The sequence below is a fragment of the Morone saxatilis genome, unplaced genomic scaffold (genome assembly GCF_004916995.1).
Source record: "Morone saxatilis isolate NCDOM2014 unplaced genomic scaffold, NCSU_SB_2.0 Contig16, whole genome shotgun sequence".
NCBI classification, from domain to species: Eukaryota; Metazoa; Chordata; class Actinopteri; family Moronidae; genus Morone; species Morone saxatilis.
Window position 1 is genome coordinate 1,446,751 of NW_023339718.1, and position 14,645 is coordinate 1,461,395.

A 14,645-nucleotide genomic window follows, 5' to 3' on the forward strand; every position below is an offset into this window, starting at 1 on the left:
GCGCAGGAATCGGCTCAGGGCCATGCTTCAAGAGGAGCAAGACCGGCTGGAGGCGGAGCTCAGGGAAGTTGTTCCTGACAGGAGCGCGTTGGCAAGTCAGCTGGTGCAAAAAACTGAAGATCTCCGTACAGCGAGAGAGGAAAGAAGAAAAAAGGTTGGAAATTTCCCTCTCAGTGCTGCATCATGGTGCTCCTACTGTCAGTGTATAACATTTATTGTGTCTCTTTTTTTTCAACCCTAGCTTGCACAGGAGCTGCTGAAGGAACACTGGAAGAAAAACAACCCAGATTTGCGAGAGGTAGCTAAGTTTAAACTATTAATGTAAAAGGGACAAGTTGCCAGACCTCTTATCTCAAAGCCCGACTGTTGATGGAGTGATAAATGGGTCTTGGGAATCTTGTGACCATCCTGTGCGTCTGAAGAGCTCCACAAAGAGAAGAAACAGACACTTTTTGTCAAGACATCCACTTGATCTGGAAACTAATAGGGCTTGTGATGTGGATATTCCATGACTTTTTTGTTAACCCGAGTCCAGCGTTGACTTAAGAGAATAAAAAGTTTGGGTATCTCTTCCGCTTAGGGTCAAGTTCATCAGTATCTCTGTCTCGTCTATGTCACTAGTCGCTCTTTTAATCTGTCCACAGGTCGAGTCAGCATTACATAAAGATCATGTTGTCAACCAATGGCAGGAGCAGATATCGGAGAAGAAACAGGTGAGACATTTATCACAGCTGGCAGACGAAACAGTTCAGCTTCTGTTCAGATAAGATGTGTTTCTGACCTTAAGGTCTTTTGTCACACCTGATGAGTTGGTGTACAATACTCAGTTTTATTCCAACTCATACTCTAAAGCAGTGGTTCTCAACCTTTTTGTTGTCAAGGCCCATCAAATTGATTCACATCTGGCTGCAGACCCAGACTTACTGTGGTATTAACAGTGTTAGGCCTGTGAATAGAATAGTCATTCTTAAATATTCTCCCATTGGACTAATTTCTAATCAGTAAAATAATAGTGAAAAAAATATTCCCCATTTTTCTGGGGACCCACTGGGACGCTCTTAAGGACCCCTGAAAGAGAGAGAACGAGCTGCTGCTCTTAAGTATCACCCTGTGGTGACACATAGTCACTAAACTCTGTCATTATCCTTTGACGCGACTAATTATTTATAACAAATCAATTTTTAATTAAATGGTGCTCATGTCATCTGTGAACACAGTATCGAGTCTGAAATCTACTCAACTTAATCCCTTCAACATGCTACATAATTGAGAAAGTTTAGACACCAATTGTAAGTGAGCCATCTCTCCAAACATGCAGCAAGAAGTGTCAGAGCAGGAAGAGAAGAGACGCTTTGAAAATGAGTACGAGAGGACCCGAAAAGAGGCTCTGGAGAGGATGAAGCAAGCAGAGGAGAAAAAGAACATGGAGGAGCGGAAGAGGGCCGAAGAACTTCGCAAACAGATGGAAGAACTGAAGCTGAGGGAAGAGGAGGTATGTAGAACTTGGAAAAAATATTTTTACTGTGAAAAATTATATTGCAGATGTGTTTAAGCATTTTTTTCTCTCTCAGGCAACTCGTCTAAAGAAGGAGCAGGAGGCTCTGCTGCTCAAGCAGTGGGAGCTGGAGAAGATGGAGGAAAAAAGGAGGGAGGTGGAGGAAAGGCGAAAGAAGTCTGAGATGGGGTAAGGGAAGCTCTTTCTGCAGATAACTGATTACAAGTGAGAGGATACTTCACTCTGGTGACGCATTGGGTTCATTGGATTTGTTTTCCACTAGGCATTTCTTGATCCGGCAATATCGTGCTCAGCTGAAGAGGAGAGCCCAGCAAGTGCAGGAGGAACTGGTTAGTCTACTTCACCTCTTGAATCTTTTAATACAGTATATTTTTCTACAACGTGCCTGGCTTTCCTACATCTACCTTAAATTCCTCTGCTCCCACCAGGAGGCTGACCGTAAGATCCTGGCAGCCATGCTGGAAGGAGAGCAGGAGGACAGGAAGATAGAGACTGTACGAAGGGAAAGGGCCATCGCTGACGCTGCCTGGATGAAACGTGTGATTGAAGAGCAGCTTCAGTTGGAGCAGGAGAGGGAGGCTGAGTTCGACATCCTACACAGGTGAGCAACGAGATTCAGTAAGCTCTGACTCTGCAGGAAGGGACTCCTGCTTGTCCTCAAATACAAACATCTCATCCATTATAGGGAAGAAGCTCAACGTGTTTGGGAGAAACGAGAAGCTCAGTGGGAGAAGGAGAGGAGAGCCAGAGAACGGCTCATGCAAGAGGTGAATTAGTTTTAAAATCAAAATGAAACTTACTTTGAGTGTAATTCAAAAGATGTGAGAACTAAACAACAGCTCTCCTTTTTTTGTTGTGGCAAGGTGCTTGCGGGGAGACAGCAACAGCTGGAGCTGAAGATGCAGAACAACCGCAAGGCTCAGGAGGAGTCCCTGAGGAGACGAGAAGAGCTGATCCAAGAGCTGGAGCTGGAGAGGGAGATCAGACGGCAGGAGATGGAGCGAGAAGAGGGCCGTAGGACAGCACGGATGCAAGAGATAAATGCTCAGGTTAGCACACAATGCAGTGGTTTGTGTTTTCATAGCCCCTTGTCTTCCTCCACACACCAAAGTTAATTATTTAGACCTTTAAAGAAATCTAGTCCGAGTCCCTGATAATGATGCCACAATAGCAGCTTATTTATGTACATTTGAGACCTAAAGTTGTTTCTTTGTGTAAACTGTAGGTGGAGCAGCAGCGCCAAGAGCAGTGGGAGGAGCAGCGCATGAGAGAGGAGGAGGAAGAGGAGGAGAGGGAGGCTCTTAAAATGCAGGAGGAGGAGCTGAGGATGGAAATGCAGAGGATGGCCAAGAAAGGATACCAGGGGAAGGTAAAAGATAAAAGTCAAGCCGATGATGAAACTGAGGATCCTGTTTGTATTGTAAAATAATCCTTCAATGTTAAAATATGCTTGAAATGGTTTCTTTCAGATTCACAGCAGACCTCGATCAGCCTGGACATGAGACATCTGCAAGACTGAAATCCAATCAATTTAATATTTTATAAGTAATGAGCTTTAAAGAATAGTGTCACATTTCTGTGTGTCTTAAAACAAAACTCATAGGCCCATATGTTCATCATCCACAGTGTGTGGTCACTGTAGTTGTTCCTCCTGTCCATACTGGCTGTTAGGAGGTTCCTTCTTAAAGTGATTCCAAGTAAATAAAGGACAAAATCCACAGTCCTGATTCAGTGTAAACATGCATTTCAAAGTTTATCAAATCAACTGTGGATTTGTTATTCTTTCCCTCTTTTCGATCTCTTCCTGTACTGCGTGCAGTGGAGGGACAGTAACACAAGAAGGGAATTGTGCACTCAAAAGATTAGAACTTTGGAAGAGGCCCACATGATTTCACAACTTTAAAATGCATTTTTGCACAGTTCAAAGACTGTGAGTTGTGTCCCCCTTCTCTTACATTGGAACTGCGATCTGAAGAGGTACTTTCCCAGCCAGTATGGAGAACAAGAACAATTTCATCCACCTCTTTAAATGTAAAAGGACGTGTGAGTAATGTTTTAAAACACGTGAACATTTGTGAACCTGTGCCTTTTAAAAACTGAAGCGTTCATGTAGGTTATGAGGACATATATTGAAGTGCCATCTAGATGTTGATAATTTAATGCTGGTTGTTTGCATATGTAGAAAAGAATAGATTTTTTTGCACTTTTAGATCTGTATATTTTCTATCCTGACTTTTTTTAATAAAACTGATAAAACAAATAAATTGAGTATTTTGCATTAATGAAGTGAGGAAATGTACATGATAAATGCACAATCTGGCAAACCACAACAGGCTATAGTTATAAATTAAGTTTATTTAGAAAATAATTTTTATAATTAAAAGTGCAACTTAACAGCTGCATCACATACATCCCTGCACTCCATCCAAGTACAGAGAGGGACATTACCTTGATCAGATTTCAACATGACAATGAACTCTGAAACACTTGGTGAGGATGAACATTGAGTTGCACAATTATACAGGAGACGTCTAGACTTCTATCCCATATGTTGCACATTAAATACAAAACTAGCAGCAACGGAACAGAGCACAAAAACACTTGGACATACATACTGCACAGTATGGCTAGTAGCTCTGAATAACATCACCAACACTGCAATGGCACACTAACTTAATACAACAACATCTTGGCGCTGGTGAAGAATATAACTTGGCCCCTGAACAAGTGTTATTTGCATTCACTGACTTGACAAATGGGCATACATAAATAGCTGCAATAAGTGCACTGCAGACTGGATTACACTTGGACGCGGGACAAACCATATAAATAGCTTTTTTGATGCAACAAACATTAGTATCGCAGAGCTACAAATTGTGCATAAATGAAGTTCCCAACATTTAATGGGAGTTCACTAAATGGTCAATTTGTTTTTTGGAGATTAAAGGTTTACAGTATGATGATGCTTGCACAGTGCAATTAATGAGAGGACGCTCCTTTAGCTACAAGAGTGTTAGCAATAGCATTCAATGACAGTGGATTCATGACTCATTTATGGCTTTTCAGCATCCGCTTGTCTGTCTTTGGACTGATAACAATAACCAATATCATCTTGTAGGTTTACTGTAGTGTGCTTCATTATTTCTCTCGATAAAAAGGTATTTACATTACGGACTGATTAAAGATAAATTGTAACTAAGAGCAAGTTTTACTCTAATTGTTAAAGAGTAATTGTAGAAACATTACAGTTCCCAGGCCTGCTAGCTGCTGCCACATGATTTGTTGTTTGTTTGTTTTTTTTTACCTCAAGAGCAATTGTGCTATTACAACAGCTGCATATCCCTAAGTTGAGTTGTTGACTTTTTCCCTTAATGCTCAGATTTTGCAGAGCTGGCTTTAAATATCGTCAATATTCATTCATAAATTAAAAAACAAATGCATGCATATACCACAATTACAAAAAAAACCCAACAGAATCATTAAAAATATATATAAGAACAGAACTGAGATGCTGACGGCTTTGCAGCCTTGTAAGTGCTGTTAGTTGGTATTCTCCTTTGTGGTGATGGTGACAAGCTGCTTGGCTGCCTTGGCAATGTCATAAGCACATTGGATGACCTGCTGGGTGACCAGCTGCATGTCCGGTCCCGGGCAGCCCTCTGAAGGCACCGCCTTTCTGCACTCGCTCTGAAGCCGGTACGCGCTGGAGGTCAACAAGCGCAGAGGGCCTCTCACAGTCTCTGAGCGCGGCTTCTGCAGAGGAAGGTTAAAATATCTTAATACTAACGGAACGTGTTTGTTTAAAAGTAAACAGATTTGTGCAAAGAGAGGTGGTTTAGTGCCACATGGACCTCTGCAGGCCTAGAACTCAATCTGGCTAGAACCTATTTGTTTATTCTTTTAGCACACTAATATTAACATTTAACACACAAGAATATATATTGTTTATTTAGGAGGAATTTATTGCTTTTTAATTTAAGAAGAAGTAAAATAATACATCAGGAATTGGTGAAAATATTTGTGAATTTGGACCTTGAAACTCAAAATAACTGGCTGATTCTCTCCGTGCAAAATACATACACACTTGTTTCCATACCTTTGGAAAGAGGGCAGCCATTTCTGTTACAGCCACATGTATTCTTTCTGAGCAGGGTATGAAGCTGTGAGGAGAAGAGATTTGTCGATGAGTTCAACATGTTGATGTCATATTTATACAAATCTCAAAATTATAGAACAAATACTGATTAAATATCAATTAACCAGGAGCTCTTACATGCAAGTCAACTTACAGAGTAAGTGCTATATAGTCTTCACCACACACCGTGCATTATTATCTTCAACTTCTGGTTAACGCCAATGAACAGAACATGCTATTTAAGTACAAGAAACTTTTATTCTATGACACATTTTTTGTAGTAAGAAATTATGGCCACACAGCAGAAACAACATCAACCTGAAAAATGTGTTACATCAAATACAGTCACCTATATATCGAAAGCAAGTCACTGCATTGATGTGACTTCATCAACTAGCTGAAGCAAATTAAAAATCAGTGCTTGAAGAGAAACAATTAAATGAAGGCACGTTATAAACTGCACACACTCAGTAGCACTTTAAAGAAGAAGAGGTTGCTTGTTAGCAGGTGAGACAGAAGAGAAAGGACGAGGCTTGTGTGAGGGAGAGGAAAATAAAACTGTGCCTGGGAGGCAGGGACAGAGGCCAGAGTACCAGGAGGTGGGGTCAGGGGACCGCAGGCTGAGCGGCTGAAGGGAAGGGGGGGCCTTCTCGGCCCAGGGCACCAGTGTGCTGAAGCATCCCAGGCTGTGCCTGAGCCGACGCACACCTTCACGTTCACATGGTCTGCTCACAGGGGTGAGGTACGGGCACACCGCGACACCAAAACAACAGCAGAACAGCGGAGCAGAGTGGAAGTAGAACGAGGGAGAAGAGTGACGATAACAGACAAAAAGGGGAAATGATAGAAGATAAACGCAACTAAACATAACAGAATAATGGTCAGTGCAAGAGGAACATAGGGTTTTTAAAATGGAAGCAGAGAAATGAAAGCTAAAAACCCCCCAGATCCTAAACTGAAAGATACGTCTGTCTCCAGATTCTGACCTGTCATGTTTGTTCTCTTGAGCAGCTCGCAGCAGCTCTTGGATATTCTTGGTGATCTGCTCGGTTTTGCGGATGACGTCCTCTGTGCTGGGAAGCGTGGGGTCTGGCTCCATTTCCAGATCATCCAGCTCAGGGATAGAGCTGCCCTCCCCCAGCCAGCCACTACTCCTCAGCCTCCCTCTCCTGCACAAACTGCAGGGAACAAATCATGTCTACTGCCAAAATCTCTGTTCATTGTTTTCAATCTAAAGACAAAACATCACATTATTTATCTTGAAAACCCCTTTTTTAAACTGCATTTAGGAGTCAGAAAATGTTCTTTGTTATCACTTATGATAAACCCTCAGTCATCTCTTATGCACTTACCCTGAATCATCCATCTCAGAGTCATTGAATGTGTTGTCATAGTCACTTTCCGGCATGCTGCTTTGCTTCTCTAATTTCGTGGCCTATACAGAAGAGAGAAAGCAAAAAAGACTAACTGATAATGGGTCTCGTGCAAGGCCTGCAGCACCACAACCACAGCCAGCTGTGATGAAATCCGAATTTTAAATGCTACATGTCAAATTTATTGAAAAAAGAACAGCCACATATATTGTAAATGTACCCCTTTCTATTTGTTGTATGACTATATAAACAGAGAGAGCAATGCAGAGGACTCTGAATGAGACAAGCCAATAAAGCTGGGAAGCAAGAGCACATAATCAATTTAAAGCGTTCAATATAGGATTAGTAAAACAAATAATGCAGATAATACACATCAGTTTGACATAATCACCAATGTTGACTCGCCTGCTTGAAAATGACCTGATCCTCTAGGATTATTCAGGAGATCATCATCAAATGTGACAATATTTTAATTTGTGCATGAAAAACTTTGAGGTAAGGATGGATTCACGGATAACAAACAAAAAGGCAATACTAATAATGAGAAACACATGGCTTACATTACATTAAAACCATGAAACACAAGCCTTACTCATCCTCCAACCTAAAGGGAAGTAGACCCCAGAGAGTCATTGTTTAAGGGAGGGGAAGTCATGGTTCGGATGAGTTCATAAATCAAACGGATAAACTGCAACACGACTATAAAGTGTATCACACAAAACAGGAATGCCTTATCTTCACACCAGATGGGGCTCGCTCTGATTTGAGACGCTAACTTAACTTTATGCAGATTCACTTTCAGACTCAAAGCTACATTTAGAAACAGGAAGCAGAGACAAACGAGTACACTCAAGCCACACAGGACCTATTGTATAACATGTTCATACCCTTCCCATCTATGTCCAAGAGTCTAAATGAACTCCACCTCTTGTGTGCAAGACAAAATGCAACACACATAAGCTTGCCTCAGGAAATGTGATTAGCACATAAGTTTCAATAAATTTTTGTTCTGCCTTGACAGAAAACTAATTTTTTTAGACTTTAAATAACAGTGTTCGTGTGTTACTGGAGGAAGTGAGAGCATGCCGTTTGAAGCTCACTGTGCAAAATGGCCAAGCATTTGTTAGAGATAGTAAAAAAAAGGACTTCTCTTTATACTGAGAGTGTTTGAAATGAAAAACAGGTTTAACAACTCTGCAGGTATAAAAAAATATATACATTTAACAATATAATTCACAAAATACTCAAGAGTGTTTCTCTTCTTATTACAGACAGGTGGCTGTTTTATAAAAATGAAAAACTTTGTACAATCAAAGTTTTTCCACATCATGTGCAACACAGGTTTCTGGAGAAAAAAAGAAAGAAAGCGTTAAAATTAGCGTAAGTGCTGCATCGCAAGTGCAAACGTTCAGCAGTCAGGCAGAGGTTTCGCCTTCGCAAAACCGCACAATTCCAGCTGTTTATCCGCGCTATGAGGATGATGCTGATGGAGGCAGGTATCTGATGGTGAGGGCAGCTGGTGGAGGGGCGGCTCATGCAGCAGGGCAGATAAGGAGCAGCATAAAGAGGACAGAGGAAAGTCAGGGAGGGGGGAGATGTAGAAATGATAAAGGGCTCCGAGTGGTTTTGCTGCGTCCCACAAGATGTGGGCCGAGTGAGGATGTACTTAACCTTTTGAGCACTTTCGTCCTTCGACCAAGACAGGGTGGATGGAAATGAGGGGAGGGATGAAGAGGTGGTCACAAAAGCGCCCCTTTCCGTCTAAAGACAGGGTTCAAATCACATTTTAAGGACACAAATTCCTTAAATTAAAAGAGAAACGTTTATACAAACTAAAACACAAAATGAATGAGAGGAATTGTCCCAAAAGTCTCTTTAAGCCAGTTGTGGGTTCATCGGATATTGTAAGTTGGGAATGGAGCTGATGGAAAACTATATCTGTGCAATGACCATGACATTAATTCTATTCTTCTAGAGGGTTGAGCTTACGATAAATCAATGCTATGTAGACAAGTCAAAAGTCAAAAGAGCTTAGTTGCTTTTACAGATCATCCTCCTACATTTATTTCCTGGGCTCACAACCATTTCCTTTCAGAGCTCAGCGTCCTGGAAAAGAAAATATGACTAGAGAGCCCAGGAGTTATTCCATCGGGAGAAAAGCACCAGAAAAATATGATTCAAAGGCTCAAATTTACTGGCATACATATCTTATTTGAATCAAAGAGAATCCAAACAGATGAGAAGATAAAGTGAGTCTGTGAAATTATCATGCATTACAAAAACACAGTATTTGTATGGTAGTTTTAATGCTTCATCAACATAAAACACAGTACAAACCTTCAAAGTATATCAAAATAACAGCATCTCCTTGAGCGTACAACTACGTTTTGTCTGACAAACAAGCAGCACTCCAGTAAACAACAGATAAATGCAGATAATGGTTTTGAAAATGAATCTGGACAAGATGAAATGTGACTGGCTGTGTCTAAACGCATGACACTGTGCTTTCTGATGACTCTGCCTCTGATTCTGCAAAAAAAAAACCTACCAAGTGGCAAATTAGGAAGGAAGAACATTAAAAAAAAATGGCAGGGAGAAAGGTTTGCAGACAGGGTGAAGACATGAGGGAAAGTGGTGGAAACAGGGCAGTTGAGAGGAAATGGCAAAGGAGAGCAGGGAACAGGTCTTACTTACATGAGGTGGGAAGGGTTGCAGGGTGGGGATACCCTCCTCTGGGTAGGGAGATTCCCCTTTAGGGAGATAGGGCTTCAGGCCTGAGCCGGTCTCATACATAGACATGGGCCGACTGGCCCGCGCAGACTGCCGGCGTTTCAGGGCTGAGGGGCTGGAGGGGTCGGGGTAGTCTGAACCGCTGGGGATCTGATAGATATTGGTTGTGACCTGCCGCCTGAGAGAGATGTTCTCGCTTTGCAGAGATTGTAGCTGGAAGAGACGGTCAGCAACACACTAAGAGGTGCTCTCAGCAAAGCAAGCTTTGTTCCCTGTTCTGATCCACTTTATCTTTACAGCACAACATATCAGCCTTTATCCCATTGTTGCACAAAATATTCATATTATACCTGACAGCCTGCTACTGTCAGCATGCTTAAAGTCATTTAATTCTGCCACGGGTTTCATTCAGCATGAATAAAACATCTGTGGGCATCATATTATAAAATTGGAGAACATAACTTTTGAATTTTTGTTATTCCCAGGATATAGAAAGTTCAGTTAATATTTGGATGTTGCTCTCACAAAATAGCCAGAGAACCAAGTTTGTAATAAGTAACCAATATACAAAACCTGAATCTGCTTCATTGACAATTAACAGTTGTTCTAATACCATATTGGACTTTCCTCTTACACTGCCTAAAATGTTGCATTGGCGAGTACGAGTGTCTGTGCACTGATCCGATACTACGTAATTTATTAGCCCTATAACGGGGCCCTGCTACTTCCCAGCAGTCCCATTTTTGTTTTTTCCGAGGGTAGTGAAGTCATAACCCGCCCTCCTCTGACTCTGACAAAGGGTTTAACCTGAGCCAGGCCATACAACAACGCTAGCAATCATACAGGCTTAAATCGTATGTATCGGATCGGTACTAGGTATTGGCCAATATGCCAGTTCTCTATTTACAATGACTTACAGAGAAACTCATGTCTCGTAGTTATGAGCTGACAGAATACTTACTTGAGCTCAAGTATTAAAAACATGCATGAGAACGTCTTCCAATAAATATCAGCTCTCCTTTAATATCCATCAAATTGGCCATCAGTGGGATTGTAACTGAACCTTCTAATATCATAGGAATAACATGAATTTTGTTTTAGGGGGGAAATTTTCTCTTGGTCTAAAAAAATGCAAAGCAAGTGATAAGCAAGCAAAAGATTGTTGCATAGGTCAGCAACACAGGTGCAGTTAAAGATGTAGCCAAGGTACAGACGGATTGACTCAAGAATTGTGAGAGGATAAGAGGGCATTCAAGAATGAACAAAATCAAGATGATTTTGTCAAAGATATATCAGTTTGGGTGAAGAAAAAACAGCCTTAATTAATTAAACTACCTGCATTTAGTGCAAAGTAAATGGTAAATCTTGTGTCAGTAGTATGGTTTAGTTACTAACCCTCTGACATAATGACATAATTATTCCAATTAAAGTGGAGAGAAAACTACATTAACAATATGTTGTGCACATCTTCTGAATTATACTTTTTTAAGGGCTACTACAATGTGTCATCACAAGCCACATGTCCTGTTTTCTCCTGATCTTCATCTGAATGTGAGCTTTTTTTTTAAGAATCTGTTCAACGGTAAACTAACACAACACCAAATGACATCACCAAAAACAGTACAGTACGCTACAGTGCTGTATGTCTACGACAGGGGAGCGTCACAAGTACCTCTTGTGTGTAACCGAGAGTCATACAAACAGAATTAAGAGTGACAAATGATCAGCATGCTCCTTCCAAACAGCCAAATTAAAGCAATTTTAACATAAGAAGAAAAAAAAACTTAAAGCTTTAACATGCTTAGAATATCTGTGGCCAAAAATGATCATTTTCAAAATATTTTGGGTCATACATTGGTGCAGAATCTTAACAGTGTCACGTCTATAAATCAGCAGTTAGATGTAACAGAGTAACAGTATTCCAGGTTTGTATCATCTGCTCTCTATAAAATATCTATGAAATGTAAACCACTTAGAAAATAAAGTCAAACAATAAAACGTACTAAAGGAAATCATCCAAAAACATTCTATGCAGTAAACACAGTATATGTGATGAAGCAAGGCACACACATACAATTTCAGTTAGTAACTATGTGCTATGAAGGGATTAAAAACCACTGTCATGCTTTTTTCTTAAAACATGCTTGTTAGTAACATTAGACAGAATAGATTTAACTCTAATTTATTTATTACAAAAAGGGGAATTCAACTTTTGTTATTAACTGGAGTACGGGTGCATTTCTTCTTCTCAAAACCAGAAAACAAACAAACAAACAAAATAAATCTCCAGTTTACAATTCAAGTTATGAAATGGAACATGCTGGCCAAAACAGAGGGTGGACCAGCAGGGTGTCGCAGCAGCCTTATCTTGCAACAGAGCATTCCTATTCAGATAGCCCGGCCCTCATTACAACCTGCAGGGCTGGGCCTCCACACCAGAGAGCGATCACATTGGGCACTGCTGACCACTGTGGCCCCCCCTCAGTCCGGCCCCCGGTGTTAGTGATCTTATTGGTGCAGCGCGGTGGATACCTTTTTCTGCATCAGCCTCAGCTCATCACTCAGGTTGTTGTTGGCTTTCATGAGGTGCTGGACCTTGGCTTCAGAGGCAGAGAGCGCGTTTTTCACCTCCATGTATTCGTGCATAGTGATGGGGCCGTCTGAGAGGTCCGAGTCCAGGCTCTGTTGGAGAGAGGGGTTAAAATACGACACGGCGAAGGCACCTAGAGAGAGGGGTTTTCGTTCGTCAAAGTGATGCCACGAGATACCTTGGTCCTATCTCCTTTGCTCGAGGGGAGCTCTTGATCTGTATCCTCATCAGACGCCACGCTGTCATAGTCAGGCTGGTCATTGTCCTGGCTATCACTACAATGCCTAACAGCCACACTCTTCAGGATAAATTCAACATTGTCTGGAATGAAGGGACACAGAGCGGAAGAGTTACTGCGTATCTGTGCGGCACTTCATAGTCAGAAGGATCTTGGAATAAAGTAACAAGTTACTCACCTTTGGGGCTGACTATTGAATTCCCTTGTTGTCTGCGCTTAGCATCACTTAAGATGTCGATCACAAGAGTTGCAAATTCATGTGCATTGAATCTTGCAAGCTTCTGGCGCCCCTAAAAAAGAAAAACAAAGTCACATCTGCAGCAATCTAACTTCAAAGTAAATACGCGCAGCAGGAAAGTGTTTGAATGGGAGCTCTGGAAAGTGGACTCGCCTGGTTTCGTGTTGAGGAATACTCTGGATTCACAGGAAGGAAAGGCACCACAGTCGTCTCGGTCACCAGCGTGCTGTGATTCTGTGTAGCCAACCACACTACAAATAATAGGATAGGAATGAGACCAGCGGTGTCAGGTTTAGAGGAGAGTATAAGTGCAACACAAGTGGAGGTTTTAAAGTATCAGTGAGAGCTTTTACTGGATAATTCTACCGCACCTGCATCAGTCTCTCGCCGGTCCACCTCATCATACACATCCATGGCGAGCTCCTCGAATAAATGGTTGCTGAGCTGCATGAAAATTAGGAAATTACACTTAGTCAGACTTAAGTAAAAGGGAGAAAAGACAGCTCAGTACAGTGACTCTGAAAAATACTTACAGACTGCAGTTTCTTCTTTGCTGCCTTGGCCAGTTCTGATAAATCTAAACTGCTACGAACAGACAATAACTTTCATAAAACACATGCTGATGACTTGTTTAGTCGACTTATAATACAATTACAATATGTAATACACACATCATTATGAGTGATACTTACATGTTCCTTATCCATCAAAAGAGAGCAGGAAAAAGATCAAATGTATCATTTTAAAGTGAAAAAGCACAATGACTGTTCTACAGCGGCTGTGACTGCAATCTGCAATTCTTTGGAATTTTAATTTTGTGCAGTTTTTTGGGTACGCCAACTACTTCACTGGGTCTGTTTCCTCTGACACAGATAACAGATGCTGCAGCAATCTCAACAGCGTGTCCTAACAGGCCTCAGAGAGAAAACACAGCCGTAAACGACTGCCTCGCTGCACTCACTTTGCTGCTCAGAGTGAAGTTAAACTCATTCACTTAGACACGCGTTAATTCAAAGACAAATCACTTAATGTCGACGTACATCAAGTTACAGCTTATGCTTTTCTTACCTGTCAGCCATCTGTGGAACAATGAAGTGCTGGCCGTTTTTATGATCTGAAAGGAACAACAACAACGTTCTGGATGACTGCCAACAACATCATCGATACTTATGGGAAATGTAAACACTTTCTATTAGGCATGATTTAGATATGGAACATAATCAGTATTCACAAATCGAATTAAATACTATGAGCAATTGTTGTTTTTTTCTGCTTAGATTGCCACATAGGTGAAATCTATGTGCAGAATCTTTTTCACTCTGTGAATGTGTGTGCATGTGTGGTTTTCCACTCCAACCACACATGCACACATTCTCTGACCCACATTTTTAAATAGTTGAAATACATATCTGTCTCATTGCTTACCTGGCTTTCTCCCACACAGGTAGAACGCCAGGCGATCAGTTAGTTCGTACTGAACCTCCACCAATCTATCGGCCAGGTCATGGTGGCCAGCTTCCCTACAAAGACACAAGTTAAAAAGCACCATGTAATACTTCAAAGGGTGAGACTGCAGGCCCATAATATCTTGTGTTTGAATTATATAAGATAAATGAAAATAGCTGACCTTGCATAGTCAATGGGAGTTTTGCCATTGCTGTCGGGGGCTCCGGGATCTGCCCCATAAACAGTCAATAGTTCAGCCTGAGATACTTGCCCTGCCTTTGCAGCTACATGCAACGGAGTGTTTCCTTTTTCCTAGAGGAGAGGTTGAGTACCATGACAAACCAATATGATCTAAAATCAACAGAAAAGTAAAAGCGAG

The 14,645-nt window shown here is 41.3% G+C and overlaps 2 protein-coding genes across 13 annotated transcripts in view; one reads left to right on the top strand and one right to left on the bottom strand.

The window, feature by feature from the left end:
- Window positions 1-3,791, top strand: tchp (trichoplein, keratin filament binding; the record flags this gene model as incomplete). Its single annotated transcript, XM_035659201.1, is given in 11 exon segments — window positions 1-154; window positions 242-298; window positions 645-713; window positions 1,319-1,492; window positions 1,572-1,684; window positions 1,779-1,845; window positions 1,945-2,117; window positions 2,202-2,283; window positions 2,380-2,565; window positions 2,742-2,885; window positions 2,986-3,791. Coding segments are annotated over 11 exon segments (1,252 nt in total), but the record flags the coding sequence as incomplete, so codon positions are not given.
- Window positions 3,792-4,805: 1,014 nt separating this feature from the next.
- Window positions 4,806-14,645, bottom strand: part of git2a (G protein-coupled receptor kinase interacting ArfGAP 2a) — a 14,258-nt gene continuing 4,418 nt past the window's right edge. For 2 of the 12 annotated variants that reach the window (XM_035659187.1, XM_035659193.1), the window contains exons 6-22: window positions 14,448-14,578; window positions 14,246-14,340; window positions 13,889-13,934; window positions 13,513-13,518; window positions 13,354-13,405; window positions 13,192-13,264; window positions 12,974-13,071; window positions 12,761-12,872; window positions 12,523-12,665; window positions 12,287-12,436; window positions 9,719-9,967; window positions 8,696-8,785; window positions 7,004-7,086; window positions 6,638-6,829; window positions 6,245-6,376; window positions 5,613-5,676; window positions 4,806-5,269 (exon numbers count right to left, since the gene is read on the bottom strand). In XM_035659187.1, coding sequence (XP_035515080.1) covers window positions 5,057-5,269; window positions 5,613-5,676; window positions 6,245-6,376; window positions 6,638-6,829; window positions 7,004-7,086; window positions 8,696-8,785; window positions 9,719-9,967; window positions 12,287-12,436; window positions 12,523-12,665; window positions 12,761-12,872; window positions 12,974-13,071; window positions 13,192-13,264; window positions 13,354-13,405; window positions 13,513-13,518; window positions 13,889-13,934; window positions 14,246-14,340; window positions 14,448-14,578 — 1,929 coding nt within the window. In that variant the 3' untranslated portion in view covers window positions 4,806-5,056. Of the gene's footprint in view, window positions 5,270-5,612; window positions 5,677-6,215; window positions 6,377-6,637; window positions 6,830-7,003; window positions 7,087-8,695; window positions 8,786-9,718; window positions 9,968-12,286; window positions 12,437-12,522; window positions 12,666-12,760; window positions 12,873-12,973; window positions 13,072-13,191; window positions 13,265-13,353; window positions 13,406-13,512; window positions 13,519-13,888; window positions 13,935-14,245; window positions 14,341-14,447; window positions 14,579-14,645 lie in introns of all 12 variants that reach the window. The other 10 variants (XM_035659194.1, XM_035659189.1, XM_035659188.1 and 7 more) reach the window with 10 other exon arrangements.